General features: G+C 41.4%; 1 protein-coding gene across 1 annotated transcript in view; it reads right to left on the bottom strand.

Annotated features, from left to right (window-relative positions):
• Positions 1–20,511, bottom strand: part of LOC311141633 (transient receptor potential cation channel subfamily M member 3-like) — a gene marked incomplete at both ends in the record, with an annotated part of 163,498 nt that overhangs the window by 36,122 nt on the left and 106,865 nt on the right. The window contains 4 exon segments of the mRNA XM_084177024.1: positions 5,304–5,354; positions 5,732–5,866; positions 6,272–6,372; positions 8,187–8,259. Of these exon segments, the coding sequence (XP_084033150.1) occupies positions 5,304–5,354; positions 5,732–5,866; positions 6,272–6,372; positions 8,187–8,259 (360 nt within the window).

Below are 20,511 nucleotides of genomic sequence, written 5' to 3'. Positions count from 1 at the left end.
AGACTGAACTATATTGTATGCAAAAAAAAAAGGGAAATCATTTTATTTAATTTATTTTATACTAATACAGTTGCTCAGAGAAATAGATTTTGTTAAACAAGTAATACGTAATTTTTTGGGGGGAACCCCACTATATATGTCAACTAACTGATTAACTTTTACTGTAAAAAGCGGCAATAATTAATGTAACACCTCAACTTGCTTTTATGATGCTAGGTACGAAAGCCTGTACACAACTGCAGCCATGCAGTAAGCCAAGAGATGTCAGCTAGTTCCATCACTCCAAGTAATGTCAGGTTGACTTATTCCAGCACCAGAGGCTCCAGGGGTTAGAGTTCAGGGGCCAAAGTTACACACTAAAGCCAATAGCAGTTGCACACTCCCTCTCATGGACTTAACAATGGTGTCCCTTCATCCGATGCTTACACCAATTCAATGATTTTAAATCCATGATGGGTGGAGAATCGCGACATAGCCAATGACAGTCTAAGCTTTCCTCCAGAGAGAGAATAGGGGAAGAGGACAGAATGTTTGGGCCATCCTGGTGAAAGCAATGCATCCTACTATACTGCACACCAATTCCACACAGTCAATACCACACCTTCACACAGCAGGACAAGAGGAAGAGAAGAAAAACACAGATGTTGGGCAAAAGCCTAAACCACCATGCACTATGGTTAAATATGTGTGTATGGGCTTTACTTTAAGTTGTAATTTGATAAAATATAAATAGTTTATATATATATATATATATATATATATATATATATATATATATATATATAGTACCAGTCAAAAATTTGGACACACCTACTCATTCAAATTGTCTTAATTTTTACTATTTTCTATACTATAGATTAATAGTGAAGACATCACAACTATGAAATAACACATATGGAATCATGTAGTAACCAAAAAAGTGTTAAACAAATCAAAATATATTTTAGATTTTAGATTCTTCAAAGTAGCCACCCTTTGCCTTGATGACAGCTTTGCACACTCTTGGTATTCTCTCAACCAGCTTCATGATGAATGCTTTTCCAACAGTCTTGAAGGAGTTCCCACATATGCTAAGCACTTGATGGCTGCTTTTCCTTCACTCCAACTCATCCCAAACCATCTCAATTGGGTTGAGGTCGGGTGATTGTGGAGTTGATGTTGAGATGTGTCAGTTACTTGAACTCTGTGAAGCATTTATTTGGGCTGCAATCTGAGGTACAGTTCACGCTAATGAATTTATCCTTTGCAGCAAAGGTAACTCTGGGTCTTCCTTTCCTGTGGCGGTCCTCATGAGAGCCAGTTTCATCATAGCGCTTGATGGTTTTTGCAACTGCACTTGAAGAAACTTTCAAAGTTCTTGAAATTTTCCGGGTTGACTGACCTTCACATCTTAAAGTAATGATGGAGTGTCGTTTCTCTTTACTTATTTGAGCTGTTCTTGCCATAATATGGACTTGGTCTTTTACCAAATAGGGATATCTTCTGTATACCACCCCTACCTTGTCACTACACAACTGATTGGCTCAAACGCATTAAGAAGAAAATAAATTCCACAAATTAACCTTTAATAACAAGGCACACCTGCTAATTGAAATGCATTCCAGTTGACTACCTCATGAAGCTGGTTGAGAGAATGCCAAGAGTGTGCAAAGCTGTCATCAAGGCAAAGGGTGGCTATTTGAAGAACCTCACATATAAAACATATTTTGATTTGTTTAAAACTTTTTGGGTTACTACATGATTCCATATGTGTTATTTCATAGTTTTGATGTCTTCACTATTATTCTACAATGTAAAAAATAATAAAAATAAAGAAAAACCCTTGAATGAGCAGGTGTGTCCAAACTTTTGACTGGTACTGTATACATATTCCAATATCCATTTATTGGTGTGTGTGTGTGTGTGTGTGTGTGTGTGTTGCATGGTTACAGTTGAAGTCGGAAGTTTACATACACTTAGGTTGGAGTCATTAAAACTCGTTTTTCAATCACTCCACAAATTTCTTGTTAACAAACTATAGTTTTAGCAAGTCGGTTAGGACATCTACTTTGTGCATGATACAAGTATTAATACTTTTTCCAACAATTGTTTACAGACAGATTATTTCACTTATAATTCACTGTATCACAATTCCAGTAGGTCAGAAGTGTATATACACTAAGTTGACTGTGCCTTTAAACAGCTTGGAAAATTCCAGAAAATGATGTTATGGCTTTAGAAGCTTCTGATAGCCTAATTGACATCATTTGAGTCAATTGGAGGTGTACCTGTGGATGCATTTCAAGGCCTACCTTTAAACCCAGTGCCTCTTTGCCTGACATCATGGGAAAATCAAAAGAAATCAGCCAAGACCTCAGAAAAAGAATTGTAGACCTCCACAAGTCTGGTTCATCCTTGGGAGCAATTTCCAAACGCCTGAAGGTACCATGTTCTAAGGTCTAAGGTCTAAGGCACTGCATCGCAGTGCTAACTGTGCCACTAGAGATCCTGGTTCGAATCCAGGCTCTGTTGCAGCCGGCCGCGACCAGGAGACTCATGGGCGGCGCACAATTGGCCCAGCGTCGTCCAGGGTAGGGGAGGGAATGGCCGGCAGGGATGTAGCTCAGTTGATAGAGCATGGCGTTTGCAACGCCAGGGTTGTGGGTTCGATTCCCACGGGGGGCCAGTATAAAAAAATATGTATTCACTAACTGTAAGTCGCTCTGGATAAGAGCGTCTGCTAAATGACTAAAATGTAAAATGTAAATGTAAATGTTCATCTGTACAAACAATAGTACGTAAATATAAACACTATGGGACCACGCAGCCGTCATACCGCTCAGGAAGGAGACACGTTCTGTCTCCTAGAGATGAACGTACTTTGGTCGAAAAGTGCAAATCAATCCCAGAACAACAGCAAAGGACCTTGTGAAGATGCTGGAGGAAACAGGTACAAAAGTTTTTATATCCACAGTAAAACGAGTCCTATATCGACATAACTTGAAAGGCCACTCAGCAAGGAAGAAGCCACTGCTCCAAAACCGCCATAAAAAAGCCAGACTACGGTTTGCAACTGCACATGGGGACAAAGATCGTACTTTTTGGAGAAATGTTCGGCCATAATGACCATTGTTATGTTTGGAGGAAAAAGGGGGCTGTTGCAAGCCGAAGAACACCATCCCAACCGTGAAGTACAGGGGTGGCAGCATCATGCTGTGGGGGTGCTTTGCTGCAGGAGGGACTGGTGCACTTCACAAAATAGATGGCATCATGAGGAAAGAAAATTATGTGGATATATTGAAGCAACATCTCAAGACATCAGTCAGGAAGTTAAAGCTTGGTTGCAAATAGATCTTCCAAATGGACAGTGACACCAAGCATACTTCCAAAGTTGTGGCAAAATGGCTTAAGGACAACAAAGTCAAGGTATTGGAGTGGCCATCACAAAGCCCTGACCTCAACCCTGACTCAGTTACACCAGCTCTGTCAGGAGGAATGGGCCAAAATTCACCCAACTTATTGTGGGAAGCTTGTGGAAGGCTACCCGAAACGTTTGACCCAAGTTAAACAATTTAAAGGCAATGCTACCAAACACTAATTGAGTGTATGTAAACTTCTGACCCTCTGGGAATGTGATGAAAGAAATAAAAGCTTAAATAAATAACTCTCTCTCTCTGACATTTCACATTCCTAAAATAAAGTGGTGATCCTAACTGACCTAAGACAGGGAATTTTTGCTAGGATTAAATGTCAGGAATTGTGGAAAACTGAGTTTAAATGTATTTGGCTAAGGTGTATGTAAACTTCCGACTTCAACTGTATGTGTATTGAGCGTGTGTGTGCACAAGACTCATTAGTCCAATCCTCTGAAGTGCCTGTACACTCCTCTCCCTGCCTACAGAGCTAAGGGGGTTATGGGAACTTTTAAATGAGGGATGATTACACCATGACTTTCAATAACCTCTACAGCTCTCCCATAGGAGCACATGTTACTGTAATCAAATATGATTCTATTAATCAGAACTAAATACTGATGCTGCTGACCTATGACCTTCTTTGAGCTTTCACTAGAGGAAAATCAAGAGTGTAATGGGTCATCATCTCAAGTTAAGGAAGGATATTTTTGTATAATTGCTTTATTACATGGTACTCTAGTTCTGTCATAGAATTATCTAAAGGCTTTTGGGTAACATTGTCATAATTTTTATGACAAAGAATTAATAAACTGTTTATAAACTATTAATAGCAGTTCACTATTTGTAAACATTATACACATTTATATGCATTTATAAGCCATTAGTATTATTATCCTTACAAATCATAAGCATGTATAACATTTAGAATGCAAGCAATTACAAGCATAAAGGCTTGTTCATTAAAGTTATTATAAAATAGCGGCTTTTGTATATTATAGAATAGAATGAGGTATCAGTATTAGAGAGCTAAGGCACAAGCAAGACAGACACCGAGACAGAGAGTAGTGGAAAAACGAATGCCTCATATACAGTGAACAGTCTAATCTCAGACTGACTCTCCATAATGATGGCATGTTGTACACGCTCACTCCTCAAAGAGACACCCAATTTGGTGTAAAATGCACAGCGATAGCAATACATAATGGTAGCTCTTTTTGAATAATTTTGTCAAGGCTAAGTGAACTGTGACAGCTACAATTAGAAGTGGGCCTGTATACAGTGCACATTTGTTTTCAGGAGTGCTTTTCTCTGGTTTAATGTCAGAGATGCAGGACTACTATACGTTTGACCAATGCAGGGTTAGTGTGCATATGGATACATAATACACAATGGACTCAAACTGAGTAATAATGGATTGGATTTGTATGGGAGTGAGTGTGTACAGAGCAAAATAATGAGTGATAAGAGGGGTAGAGACCAGTGGAGGCTGGTGGGAGGAGCTATAGGAGGACGGGCTCATTGTAATATGGAATCAATGGAACGGTATCAAACACATCAAACATATGGAAACCACATGTTTGACTCCATTCCATTAATTCCATTCCAGCCATTACAATGAGCCCGTCCTCCTATAAGCTCCTCCCACCAGCCTTCACTGGTAGAGACAGAAGCAAGACAGATACATCTCTACGCAGCCACTGCTGTAACCCCAGCTGAAAAGGAGAAAAGCCATCCCCTAGATGCGCCGTTAGCAACAATAACAATCTACAGAGCTACACACACTCTACTAACAAAAGCAAGACAAGTCTAGACAAATAAGAAATTTGCTGCACTTGCATTCGCACTCAAGCAAACATTCCCACAAACGCCTACGCAGTCACACACACTTACTGTACACGATAACCATACCTTTTTGACATCTCTGACCAGGTGGTATAGAGTGTTGGATGGTCCATGCCTCTGACAAAGCAAACAGAAGCAGAGTTTAGTCCACAAGCCACGGCCTCCAGCTGTAGAGCTATGACAGATGGCTCATTTGAATAAAGTACCATACTGTAGGTATAGTATTATGTCATTGTTGATAATAACTGCCTATGATGGCTGTTACAATGTCTTATGTAGCTGTTATAAAGGCTTTAAGAATGAATACATAGGAGGGATACAGTACAGAGTTACCATTTCATTATTATTACAGAGTAACACCAGGAGAGAGTATAAGCGTTTCATAGTGTTATAACAACTTGTGTTCTACATATTTCAGGGGTTGGAGCAGTTGTTACAAAAATACTGTATTTAAATACGGAGAGTTCAGCGGTGTCTGCCATGCAGTGTAGTACCGTGTTGTAGAGCTCCTCCAGTCTGGAGAGTGTGAGGAAGCGATGCATGCTCACTCCGTTCTCGATCAGCAGCTTGACGAAGTCCACTCTGTCCAGCACCAGGGCATCCAGCATAGACTGCTCCAGAGAACCCACCTACCATACACACAGGGAAGGCACAGTCAGTCAGTCAACTCAGGGTTAACCATCGAGAAACGCAACCTAAATCCTGATGGATAAAGCATACGTTCACATTTTCACTTGGAGAGTGCTGTCTCTAGTCTATACTGTAAACAAGGAAGTGATAAGTTATAGGCTGGATCTTTCAGGCCACTGCTGTGGGAAATATTTACATTTTTACATTTTTTTTCTTCATTTTAGTCATTTAGCAGACGCTCTTATCCAGAGCAACTTACAGTAGTGAGTGCATTCATTTTCATACTTTTTTTTAATACTGTAATATAGAACTAAACGCTCTAAAGTCTAAGTACTATAACTACATGATCCGTTGGACAGTACTGTAGTCTATACTGTAAAGTAGGAAGTGAAGCTGAGTCTTACAGGCCACTGCTGTCCGTAGATGAAGATCTGACTGCGGGCGATGTCCACTCGGTTCCAGGCCAGGGCCAGGCTGAGTTGGTCAGGAGCCGATGCGTTGGCTCCTAGGAGGAGGAACAAAGAGCATCACTTTTTTTTCAGTTGATCTACATAATAACAAGTTGTTTTTTAGGATGTAAGGTGATATGTAGGCCAGTCTGCAGTCGTCGACTGCAATCTCAAACTCGCATATTTACTTCTCCTGCTGGAGGTAGATGGAGGTATTTACTTATTTTTTATTGGAAGGGCAGAACATCTTTGTTTAGCAAGCAACAAAGGAGATTGCTGTATTTGTGCGGTTCTTCTTAAAGGACAGCCAAAGGTAGTTGTTCTTGGCCTCCGACACCTACCACTTGCTTTCTTTTTGAGAAAGGATATTTGTCATGCTTTAACAGAGCTTGGTAATGATATGCAGAGTAGTGTAACAGGAGTTTAATAGAGAAGTCTTACTAAAAGGGACTGCTCGCGTTTATCACTGGTTTTAAATAACCCTTAGCTCTCCGCAGCGCTGTAGTCGCTGGAGTTTATGGACTCCTTCCGACATAGTTCATCAATTACTCTCTCTTTCCCTCTCTCTCCCTCTCTGTTTCCCTGTATCACTATCTCTCACACAATTTTTCTCTCATTCTCGCTCTAAAAAGACACAGTATGCATAATGAAGTCTGTACTTTTTACTGGTCATGCTTGTGACAGTCCATGTCAGATAGAGAGATCACTCACACAGAGAGAGAGGGGGATGGACAGAGAGATATGAATAGGAGATGCAAAAAAGAAAGAGTATTGCAAAAAATGCCTTATTTTTTGGCAGCATGTAGGAGACAGGCTTTTGTTTCATTACCTTCTGATGCCAACTGTCTGACTTAAGGAGCCTCTCGTTATATAGTGTGCACGTATGGAAAATCACTGTAGAAAACTCACAAGGGACGGTTTCCTAAAATTGCTGTATTATTGAAATGGTTCTAGTTTTCAAACTGGATTTGGGCAATGGCAAATGTGCATAAAGATGGCAAAATTTAGATATGACGTCATTGTTTTAGCACTTAAAATACGGCGCGCGATATGGTTCAATGTGCCAATAAATCAGCACAATCTACCTGTCCGTTACTATAAAACATATAGTAACGGACAGCAATGTACAATATGGTGAACAAAACAAGGAATTTGTAGTAAGTGCGTGGTGGCCGCCATTTTTATGCACCTCCTCTATTGAAAGATAGTGCTGAGCTATAAACAAGAAACTGTGTTTGTGTATCCTACACTCTTAGAAAAAAAGGTGCTACCTAGAACCTAAAAGGGCTCTTTGGCTGTCCCAATAGGAGAACCCTTTAAATAATAGTTTTTGGTTCCAGGCAGAACCCTTTCGGTTCCACGTAGAACCCTTTTGTGTTCCATGTAGAACCCTTTCCACGAAAGGTTCTACATGGAACCCAAAATAGTTCTACATGGAACCTAAAAGAGTTCTTCCTAGAACCAAAAAGGGTTCTTCCTGGAACCAAAAAGGGTTCTCCTATGGGGACAGCCAAAGAACCCCTTTGGAACCCCTTTTTCTTCGATTGTAGTGTGTGTTTTCTGTGTTGGTGTTTGTGTATCATACTGTGTGTTACCTGTGTTTGTGTATTCTAGTGTATGTTATCTCCTCCTCGTGCCTTGAAAAAGGACCTTGTAAAGGACCAAGGAGATATGCTTTGGTAGATAAAACTGTAATTGGGGCCTCAGCAGGAGGAAAGCTTTCTGAAATTATATCATATCCTCCTTTTAACTTCCCAGGATACACACATAAACAGAGAGAATTTCCTCAGGGTACCACTGAAAGGGAACTCATGGATTCCGAACACGTTGACAAGCATGCACGCACTCACATGCGCACACAGACAATTACCTTTAAGCAGAGCAGTGAGAATGGCCAGGTCAATGTCCTGGTGTCCCTCAGACCCCATCCGAAAAACTGTTATCTGAAACATACAGAGAGAGAAAATAAAGAAAGAAAGAAAGAAAGAAAGAAAGAAAGAGGAAGAGAGAGAGAGAGAGAGAGAGAGAGAGAGAGAGAGAGAGAGAGAGAGAGAGAGAGAGAGAGAGAGAGAGAGAGAGAGTGAGAGAGAGAGAGTGAGAGAGTGAGAGGGAGAAATGAATATAATCTGTATGTAATCTGTACATCATTATTCATCAGGATTCTGTTTCTTTCTTGCTTGCTGAATGAATAAGTGTTTTTACCCATAGAGATAATTAGCGCTGTGAGTAAACCAGTCACGTCATAGCGCAGTGCTTTTGATACATGGGATTAGAAAGCATCTGTAAATGGCTAAGATGCTGCCTGAAGTTCTGAGCAGAGGAAAGTGCAATATGCTCCCTAGCTGACTCACTTTGTGGAACGGAACAAACACAGTAAAGTAGCTTGTATGCAATGTGGTCCCAGTAGAAAAGAAGGGAAGAGATCAAATGGAATGGCTAGAGAGAGTTTGAGAGAGAGAGAGAGAGAGAGAGAGAGAGAGAGAGAGAGAGAGAGAGAGAGAGAGAGAGAGAGAGAGAGAGAGAGAGAGAGAGAGAGAGAGTGAGAGAGAAAGAGAGAGAGAGAGAGAGGGGGGGAGAGCGAGAGAGAGACAGTTAGAGAGAGAGAGAGAGAGAGAGAGATCTATAGTGACTGGAGACCCTTTTGTGGAGTACAGTACAGAACAGTCAGTATGGTACAGTATAGTACAGAATGGTACAGAATGGTACAGTACAGTATAGTATAGTATAGTATAGTATAGTACAGTACAGTACAGTATGGTAAAGTATAGTATAGTACAGTATAGTATAGTATAGTATAGTATAGTATAGTATAGTATAGTACAGTACATTATAGTACAGTACATTATAGTACAGTACAGTATAGTATAGTATAGTATAGTATAGTATAGTATAGTATAGTATAGTATAGTACAGTACAGTATAGTATATTATAGTATAGTGCAGTATAGTATAGTATAGTATAGTACAGTACAGTACAGTATATTATAGTACAATATAGTATAGTACAGTATAGTAAAGTACAGTATAGTATATAGTACAGTACAGTACAGTACAGTACAGTATAGTATAGTATAGTATAGTACAGTACAGTACAGTATAGCACAGTACCGTATAGTATAGTATAATACAGTATAGTATAGTACAGTATAGTACAGTAGAGTACAGTACAGTACAGTATAGTATAGTACAGTACAGTACAGTATATTAAAGTATAATACAGTATAGTACAGTATAGTACATTATAGTACAGTATAGTATAATACAGTATAGAACTGTACAGTATAATATATTACAGTATAGTACAGTATAGTACAGTATAGTACAGTATTGTACAGTATTGTATAGTATAGTATAGTATAGTATAGCACAGTACAGTATAGTATATTATAGTAAAGTACAGTATAGTACATTATAGTACAGTATAGTGCAGTATAGTAAAGTATAGTACAGTATAGTACAGTATAGTGCAGTATAGTAAAGTATAGTACAGTATAGTACAGTATAGTGCAGTATAGTACAGTACAGTACAGTATAGTACAGTACTCCCGAGTGGCGCAGTGGTCTAAGGCTGTGCCACTAGAGATCCTGGTTCGAATCCAGGCTCTGTCGTAGCCGGCCGCAACCGGGAGACCAATGGGGCGGCGCACAATTGGCCCAGCGTCGTCTAGGGTAGGGGAGGGAATGGCCGGCAGGGAGGTAGCTCAGTTGTTAGAGCATGGTGTTTGCAACGCCAGGGTTGTGGGTTCGATTCCCACTGGGGGCCAGTATAAAAAAATATATATAAAAAAATAAAAAAATAAAAAATGTATGCACTAACTGTAAGTCGCTCTGGATAAGAGCGTCTGCTAAATGACGTAAATGTAAATGTAAATGTATAGTATAGTGCTGTATAGTATAGTATAGTGCAGTATATTACAGTATAGTACAGTATAGTAGGCAAGAGAATAAAGAGAAAGAAGAAGGGCACAAAGTAAGAGACTGGGAAGGAGGGAGGGAAAACAGAGGGAGGGTAAAAGAGAGAGGGAATGCGGCAGTTCCTCCAGATTGTGTCACATGATGGCAAGTGTGTGAAGGGCACCTTGCAGCTCCATGTATGAGCTGCGTGTTCGGAATGCCAGAGCGCACTATGGACCCCAGCCACAGGGTCATAAATCTATTCCTCTAATCCCTCCATCCTCCTCTCCTTCTCTCCCTCTCTTTCGTTCTCTTTTTCCCTTCAGACACCAAAAATGCGAGAGAAATGGCAAATAATTCAACTCAAACATTATGATTTATTTAGACACTGGCTCGTTCATTATTTGTCCGCCACTGAGATCACACATTGTCCCCTTGGAATGGGCTCTGTGATCTCCTGGAGCGAGAGAACTGGGCATACTGTATGTGTGTGTTAGGGTTACCTCCAGTCCTGTGTTGCTCTACCATAGACTTAGTTAGACAAAACTATTTTGTATCTGTCCTATTATGGTGTCTGTGAGCAGCACCATTGAGGCCATCTCCAGGTTATTTTCTAAACAGTGATCTCTATCTCTATGGTCTCTACATGAGCGTATGTATGAGTATTCATTACTGTGTTTATGGTGTGAATAATGTAAGTATCCGCATACAATGTATGCGGCAGGTAGCTTAGTGGTTAAGAGCGTTGTGCCAGTAACCGAAAGGTCGCTGGTTCTAATCCCCGAGCCGACTAGGTGAAAAATCTGTCGATGTGCCCTTGAGCAAGGCACTTAACCCTAATTGCTCCTGTAAGTCGCTCTGGATAAGAGCGTCTGCTAAATGACAAAAAATAAAATAAAATAAAAAAATAAATGTCATCTGCATGATATACATGGATGAATCTGTCAATCTGTGAGAGAGTGCGTGGTGTGAGTTTTGTGTGTGTGAGAGTATTTGAAAGGCCTTTCTCCAGGTGAAATTGGAGAGTAAATTAGATGTGACGGTATAGATCCAAGTCTTCATTGCCTGTATGAGAACAGATAGAGTAATTATTGCAGTGTGTATGTTGTCTGTGTGGTTGTCTGTGTGTGTGTGTGTGTGTGTGTGTGTGTGTGTGTGTGTGCGTGCGTGCGTGTGTGTGCGTGTGCGTGTGCGTGTACGTGTGCGTGTGCGTGTGTGTGTGTGGGAGGGAGGGAGTGGGAGTGAGGGAGGGAGTGAGTGAAGGCCAGTGTGTGGTCAGGGAAAGATTATTCCAGTGAAGGTTATTGATGACCTGGTGTGTGTGCCTGTGGTGTCTTGAGAACAGGCCAGGACTGGACCATCACATCTCTCACTGTCCAAGTGATTATGGCCATTTCACTATGGGAGACACTAACAAGCAATCCTGCAAGCCATCTGCTCAACCAAAACTCAACATCATAATCAAGGATGTGTGTGTGTGTGCTGAGCGTTCACTGAATGTCTGTGTTTGTGACCGTAATGCCACACAATCAGTGTCCATCACTAGGGGCTTAGGTTTTTTCCCCTAATGCAGGGGAAAGAAATACACTCCTCCCCTTCTCCATTTGTATCCTACAGGGAAATGTTTGCTTGAGTGCTCACTATTGGTATTCTATGTCTATATTTAGTAGTGATGCGTGCATTGGTTTCGCACAGGCCGCCATATACATTTTTCAGATATGCTATAGCCTCTAATGCTGATTGGTCAACAGTCTTTGTGAAGCAAATATTTATATAGATTTATATATATTATATTTCAATAGATGATTGGCATAGCTTGACACTTCAAGAGCTTGGGACTATAAGGTTCTATCTGCAAAAAGATGATACTGAGACAATTGGCTTTAATGTTCTGAACACTCATTGTTTTGAATGGTGTCAGCAATTTTTGTCTTGTATTCTTTTGAGCTTAACAACATGAATTGGAGTATTTAGACTACTGTATAGGTAGAGAACAAGGCTATGTCAATAACTCAATTTTGATAAAAATGCAGATAGAACCTTATAGTCTTGACTTTCATGCCTATTGATTGACATATGTCACTTGGCTAGGACTGATGAAGAGGACAGGCCATCAACAGCCGTCCATCACACTAACAAACGTTGAGGAGAGGGCAGAGGAAGAAGAGATAAACTAGTAAGAAGCCCCCCTTTTAAGTGAGAATGGATGCTGTTTGATCGTGGTGCTAGTGCATATTTAAACACTCAACATGCTTAGGTATCAAGAGAATGCTCTTCATGGCCAAATGGCTCAGGCTGATAGGAAGACATTCATCTTAATTTAGCATGGAAATATTTTCCCTCACACCAGCCCACCGCCAAACCTCCCCTCACATCAGCCGACCGCCAAACCTCCCCTCACACCAGCCCCCCACCAACCCTGCCTGTAGGTGGCCTCCTCTCCCCTCCCCTCCACTCCACCAGTCTCAACACAAGCCCTGTGACCCACTTCACTGCTCCTACTGCTTAACCTAATTATGTTGCCTCCATCTATCTCTCTGTCTCTCTGTCTATCTGTCTTTCTTTCTATTAATGCTGGAAATTGCCAGGGACCTCAAGATACGATGTTATCACGATACTTAGGTGCCGATATGATATGTATTCTGATTCTCCCGATTCTATATGTATTGCTATTCGATACTGCAATTTTATTGTGATTCAATGTTACAAACATATTGCTCCATCCCAGCAAACCAAAATTGGTTCAGTGAAAGTTCTCAGAACATTTGTTAGGTGGCGGCAAATGTCCTCATAACACAAAAGCTGTCCAGTCGTGCTGATGATTATAGAGGGTTAATGATCTGGTTGCAGACCCGAAGATTGCAGCTTTAACCATGTTTCTATGAAAATAAAAATAAAAAGTGAAATTGAGGCTCAAATACACTCTTCTAAAAGAGAGGACATATTTATTTCATCAAGATTTATAAATCCAGTCAGAAATGCAGAATTTAGACTAACTGTAAAAAAAATTAAACATGGTGTAAAAATTTCATTTAAAATAAACAAACCCAATATAATTCATACTTTGAGATGCTTGACATGGTCCCCCGTTTTATTTTTCATGATCTGAAAAGCAAAGGTGATCCTAGATCAGCACTCATGGATACCTTGTAAATATGTGCAGCATATAAAGAGGATGGGTGAAGTGATGGTGAATAACCCAGTTATCAGTATTTCCCTGGGTTAGTTACAGTGGGGAAAAAAAGTATTTAGTCAGCCACCAATTGTGCAAGTTCTCCCACTTAAAAAGATGAGAGAGGCCTGTAATTTTCATCATAGGTACACGTCAACTATGACAGACAAATTGAGAAGAAAAAATCCAGAAAATCACATTGTAGGATTTTTTATGAATTTATTTGCAAATTATGGTGGAAAATAAGTATTTGGTCACCTACAAACAAGCAAGATTTCTGGCTCTCACAGACCTGTAACTTCTTCTTTAAGAGGCTTCTCTGTCCTCCACTCGTTACCTGTATTAATGGCACCTGTTTGAACTTGTTATCAGTATAAAAGACACCTGTCCACAACCTCAAACAGTCACACTCCAAACTCCACTATGGCCAAGACCAAAGAGCTGTCAAAGGACACCAGAAACAAAATTGTAGACCTGCACCAGGCTGGGAAGACTGAATCTGCAATAGGTAAGCAGCTTGGTTTGAAGAAATCAACTGTGGGAGCAATTATTAGGAAATGGAAGACGTACAAGACCACTGATAATCTCCCTCGATCTGGGGCTCCACGCAAGATCTCACCCCGTGGGGTCAAAATGATCACAAGAACGGTGAGCAAAAATCCCAGAACCACACGGGAGGACCTAGTGAATGACCTGCAGAGAGCTGGGACCAAAGTAACAAAGCCTACCATCAGTAACACACTACGCCGCCAGGGACGCAAATCCTGCAGTGCCAGACGTGTCCCCCTGCTTAAGCCAGTAATAGAACTTTTTGGTAAAAATTCAACTCGTCCTGTTTGGAGGACAAAGAGTGCTGAGTTGCATCCAAAGAACACCATACCTACTGTGAAGCATGGGGGTGGAAACATCATGCTTTGGGGCTGTTTTTCTGCAAAGGGACCAGGACGTGAGATTTTGAGTGAAAACCTCCTTCCATCAGCAAGGGCATTGAAGATGAAACGTGGCTGGGTCTTTCAGCATGACAATGATCCCAAACACACCGTACGGGCAATGAAGGAGTGGCTTCGTAAGAAGCATTTCAAGGTCCTGGAGTGGCCTAGCCAGTCTCCAGATCTCAACCCCATAGAAAATCTTTGGAGGGAGTTGAAAGTCCGTGTTGCCCAGCGACAGCCCCAAAACATCACTGCTCTAGAGGAGATCTGCATGGAGGAATGGGCCAAAATACCAGCAACAGTGTGTGAAAACCTTGTGAAGACTTACAGAAAACGTTTGACCTGTGTCATTGCCAACAAAGGGTATATAACAAAGTATTGAGAAACATTTGTTATTGACCAAATACTTATTTTCCACCATAATTTGCAAATTCATAAAAAATAAATTCTCCTCAGACTTGACTGCCCTTGTCCAGCACAAAAACATCCTGTGGCGTACTGCATTAGCATCAAATAGCCCACGCGATTTGCAACTTTTCAGGGAAGTTAGGAACCAATATACACAAGCAGTCAGGAAAGCAAAGGCTAACTTTTTCAAACAGAAATGTGCATCCTGTAGCACTAACTCCAAAAGGTTTTGGGACACTGTAAAGTCCATGGAGAATAAGAGCACTTCCTCCCAGTTGCCCACTGCACTGAGGCTAGGAAACACTATCACCACCGATAAATCTACAATAATCGAGAATTTCAACAAGCATTTTGCTACAGCTGGCCATGCTTTCCATCTGGCTACCACTACCCCGGCCACCAACTCTGCACCCTCCGCTGCAACTTGCCCATGCCCCCCCCCGCTTCTCCTTCACACAAATTCAGACAGCTGATGTTTTGAAAGCGCTGCAAAATCTGGACCCCTACAAATCAGCTGGGCTAGACAATCTGGACCCTTTCTTTCTAAAACTAGCCGCCGAAATTGTTGCAACCCCTATTACTAGTCTGTTCAACCTCTCTTTCATAACGTCTGAGATCCCCAGAGATTGGAAAGCTGCCGCGGTCATCCCCCTCTTCAAAGGGGGTGACACTCTAGATCCAAACTGCTACAGACCTATATCCATCCTGCCCTGCTTTTCGAAAGTATTTGAAAGCCAAGTTAACAAACAGATCACCGACCATTTCGAATCCCACCGTACCTTCTCCGCTATGCAATCCGGTTTCCGAGCTGGTCATGGGTGCACTTCAGCCACGCTCAAGGTCCTAAACGATATTATAACCGCGATTGATAATAGACAGTACTGTGCAGCCGTCTTCATCGACCTGGCCAAGGCTTTCGACTCTGTCAACCACCGCATTCTTATTGGCAGACTAAATAGCCTTGGTTTCTCAAATGACTGCCTCGCCTGGTTCACCAACTACTTCTCAGATAGAGTTCAGTGTGTCAAATCGGAGGGCCTGTTGTCTGGACATTTACATTTTAGTCATTTAGCAGACGCTCTTATCCAGAGCGACTTACAGTTAGTGAATACCTTTTTTATATATTTTTTATATATTGTTTTTATACTGGTCCCCCATGGGAATCGAACCCACAACCCTGGCGTTGCAAACGCCATGCTCTATCAACTGAGCTACATCCCTGCCGGCCATTCCCTCCCCTACCCTGGACAACGCTAGGCCAATTGTGCGCTGCCCATGAGTCTCCCGGTCGCGGCCGGCTGCGACAGAGCCTGGATTCGAACCAGGATCTCTAGTGGCACAGCTAGCACTGGGATGCAGTGCCTTAGACCACTGCACCTATGGCAATCTCTATGGGGGTGCCACAGGGTTCAATTCTTGGGCCGACACTTTTCTCCGTGTATATCAATGATGTCGCTCTTGCTGCTGGTGACTCTCAGATCCACCTCTACGCAGACGACACCATTTTGTATACATCTGGCCCTTCATTGGACACTGTGTTAACAAACCTCCAAACGAGCTTCAATGCCATACAACACTCCTTCAGTAGCCTCCAACTGCTCTTAAACACTAGTAAAACTAAATGCATGCTTTTCAATCGAACGCTGCTGGCACCCGCCCACCCGACTAGAATCACCACTCTCGACGGGTCTGACCTAGAGTATGTGGACAACTACAAATACCTAGGTGTCTGGTTAGACTGTAAACTCTCCTTCCAGACTCACATAAAGAATCTCCAATCCAAAGTTAAATCTAGAATCGGCTTCCTATTTCGCAACAAAGCCTCCTTCACTCATGCTGCCAAACATGCCCTCGTAAAACTGACTATCCTACCGATCCTTGACTTCGGCGATGTCATTTACAAAATAGCCTCCAACACTCTACTCAGCAAATTGGATGTAGTCTATCACAGTGCCATCCGTTTTGTCTCCAAAGCCCCATACACTACCCACCACTGTGACCTGTACGCTCTTGTTGGCTGGTCCTCACTACATGTTCGTCGTCAAACCCACTGGCTCCAGGCCATCTATAAATCACTGCTAGGCAAATCCCCGCCTTATCTTAGCTCATTGGTCACCATAGCAGTACCCACCCGTAGTCTGCGCTCCAGCAGGTATATCTCACTGGTCATTCCCAAAGCCAACACCTCCTTTGGCCGCCATTCCTTCCAGTTCTCTGCTGCCAATGACTGGAACAAATTGCAAAAATCTCTGAAGCTGGAGACTCTTATCTCCCTCACTAACTTTAAGCATCAGTTGTCAGAGCACCTTACCGATCACTGCACCTGTACACAGCCCATCTGAAATTAGCCCACCCAACTACCTCATCCCTATATTGTTATTTATTTTGCTCTTTTGCACCCCAGTATCTCTATTTGCACATAATCTCTTGCACATCTAGCATTCCAGTGTTAATACTATTGTAATTATTTTGCACTATAGCCTATTTATTGCCTTACCTCCATAACTTGCTACATTTGCACACACTGTATATATATTTTCTGTTGTATTTTTGACTTTATGTTTTTTTTACCCCATATGTAACTCTGTGTTGTTTTTATTGCACTGCTTTGCTTTATCTTGGCCAGGTCGCAGTTGTAAATGAGAACCTGTTCTCAACTGGCTTACCTGGTTAAATAAAGGTTAAATAAAAAATTAAAAATTAAAAATCCTACAATGTGATTTTCAGGATTTTTTTTTCTCATTATGTCTGTCATAGTTGACGTGTACATATGATGAAAATGACAGGCCTCTCTCATCTTTTTAAGTGGGAGAACTTGCACAATTAGTGGCTGACTAAATACTTTTTTCCCCCACTGTATGTCTAAGAAGGCTAAAAAGGAAGCATGGAATTCCTGATTGACCATACTGCCATGTGCTATATACTGAAAAAATAAGATGTAAGCGTGCTTCCTTGGTGGCGCAGAGGATAAAATACCTGGCTTAGGAACCAAACATTGCAGGTTCAAACCCCACATTTGCAGAACGTCAACATATACAGTGTAAAAAATATGTTCAAATGTCTTATGAATGAAATTAAAATGCTTTGTGTCTATATCACCTAGTAGTGGTCCTACTTGTCATTTAGCAGACGCTCTTATCCAGAGCGACTTACAGTTAGTGAATGCATACATGTTTTGTTTTTTGTTTTTTCATACTGGCCCCCCGTGGGAAATGAACCCACATCCCTGCCGGCCAAACCCTCCCCTACTTAATACAGTCCTCAAATGCAAATTGCCATTCAATCTGTTGAGAAACATAATGGAAATGTATTCCAATCTGCATTCTCATGCTTTAAGGAGCTACACATTTGCATACTGAGAATGTTGTGGTAATATTAGGTCAAACTTAAATATATCATTTTCTAAATGGTCTGAGGACCTCCAAAACAAGGTAGACATGTATATTGCATGAACATCAATATAATATTTTGTTAAACCTAAAACAAATAAGCTATGAACGTCATAAAAACAGATTTATTTGGAAATTGTGGAACATTATGCAACATTGTGGGAATGTTCTGTGAAACCTTCCTGAATATTACAAGAACATTCTTTATGCAACATTAAGGGAATTTCCTGTGCAACCTAACTTAAACATTGTATGAATGTCATCACAACTGAGCATATTTTGTGTTTTGGGAATCTATCTCTTGTAATATATCCAGACTGTTCCCACAACCTAATTAAATGTTCTGGGAACCTTTAAAGAACGAAGAAAATATGTTTTGTCAACATTCTTGCAACATCAAAATAATGTTTTTTGCACCCTGATCCAAACATTCTGGACAGTTTTAGTGTTTTGGGAACCTATCGTTTGTCATATCCCTATAATGTTCCCACAATCGAAATAAACATTCTGGGAAATACTGTTGTTTTGGTGCAGGTACAGCTGACTAGCGCAAAAATTATATTGTGATATTGTAAAAAAAAAAAAATGTATCCCGATATTTAACTGTATCGATTTTTCCCCTGATCACTTCAATCAGTCAGTCAGTCTGTCTGTCTGTCTATCTGTCTGTATCAGGGCTGAGAATTGTGTTTGGTTTAAAACACGCACCCCTCGCTCAATATGACAAACAAAGCAACAGAGAGATGGAAACAACTGTCTTGGGGCTGAAACTGTCTTCATGAAATCTTAATGTGATAAACCAGCCTTAGCATAATCAAGTAAAAGCCAGATGAATCCTCTCATTGCCAGAGAGGGGGAGGAACATTGAGGGCTGGTGGTTCATACTCAGTCATTAATGGGATTTAAACATACAATGCCTATCCTGCATTTAATTATTAATCTGAGAGAGATGCCGGGGACACTTATCGCACACACAGACTGATCAGAAAAGAGGAGAAACATCTTAGAAAAGGATTCTGCCATAGGCAAGCCCATAATGAAGACCGTATTGTGGGGGTATGACATATAATAACCCCTTTGATTTACATATAAGAGAGGAGTAATCTACAGAGATATAAAGGACATGCCATTCTTACAAAGGCATCATAGTGGTGTTATCGTCATTGAGACTTATTTTATGTCTAACGAAACAAATACTCTTTCTTACACACTGTGGATGATTTGAATTCAAATAGTTTTCCAACAGTGGTTCTTTCGGCAGTGTCACTGTGGCGGATCACTGACATGGATATGAAAGAGACGGCTGCTAAATTAAGATATGGGAGCGGTTTAGAGCCTGTGAGGGCATTAGCATGTGCAACAGGGGAGGAAGAGTGTCAAGCAGAGAGCCAGAGACCTGACGCAGACCAGGTCTGACACCTCCAGCGGAGAGAGATAGCCTGGTGATTTCCCTACTGCACGGGGAACAGCAAAAGGTTGACGGGATTCAATGTACAGCAGACGCCCACTGGTCAGCTCGCTGATGAGTACATGAGTTTTGGCCGACACCCTCACCACCATGAGTCCTTGTAAGGAAAAGGAACAAGGTATTCCTGGAACAACCATGCGTTTACAAATGGGATTCGGGAACGAACCCTCTGACGCCTGTCAGTTTGATTAATAGGAAAGGCGTCGCTCATGCTGGAAAACACAGAGAGAGAGATTAAAACCTCTCGGTTTACCAGAAGAATAATTCAGGGATAGCACTATAGGGCAGCGCTGGCAGTGGACCAGCAAGCAGTAATTACCCTGTTCTCAACATGACCCGCTATGGATGCCTACATGGTAGATGGCTACTAATATGTCGAAACACTGACTACACGAAAGAGCACCGAACCTGCTGTGTGAAACAGTGTAGATTAGAATGTAATGATGAAACAGTAGGCAACAAATCCAAGGGATTCCCAATTAGATTATATAATTATTATATTATATTCCTTTATGCAAACTTATTAGTCTCACGTCATCAGAAATCTTACAGGATTGCCTTGCTTTATACAGCCAACACCACACTGCCATGCTTGGCATTACCCTGCATCAGCCTCAGCCAAGCTAGACCAAGGTGGCAGCACATACCAACCAATTCTCCTCAGTATGATCCATCTCATAGAGGACGTACTGTACTGTACTGTAGCAAAGTAGTAGTAGAGTAGCTAGTGGTGGCAGTAGATGAGGAAGAGGTTGACTCTTTTGTCTATTGGGTTTTCTTGGCTCTATGTTCTCCAGCGACTCCATTCAACTGGGTGTTCTGGAGATGCATCTGAGTGAGCATCAATCACACTGTAAACCCCACAGAGCTCAAATTAATCCACTTACACACCCCACATCCGTAACCAGCATCTCTCTTCCTCCCGCCCTCCC

Source organism: Coregonus lavaretus (genome assembly GCF_964263955.1).
Source record: "Coregonus lavaretus genome assembly, chromosome: 14".
Lineage (NCBI taxonomy): Eukaryota > Metazoa > Chordata > Actinopteri > Salmoniformes > Salmonidae > Coregonus > Coregonus lavaretus.
Note: the sequence above shows the minus strand (reverse complement) of the source record. Positions and strands in the feature narration are given on the sequence as shown.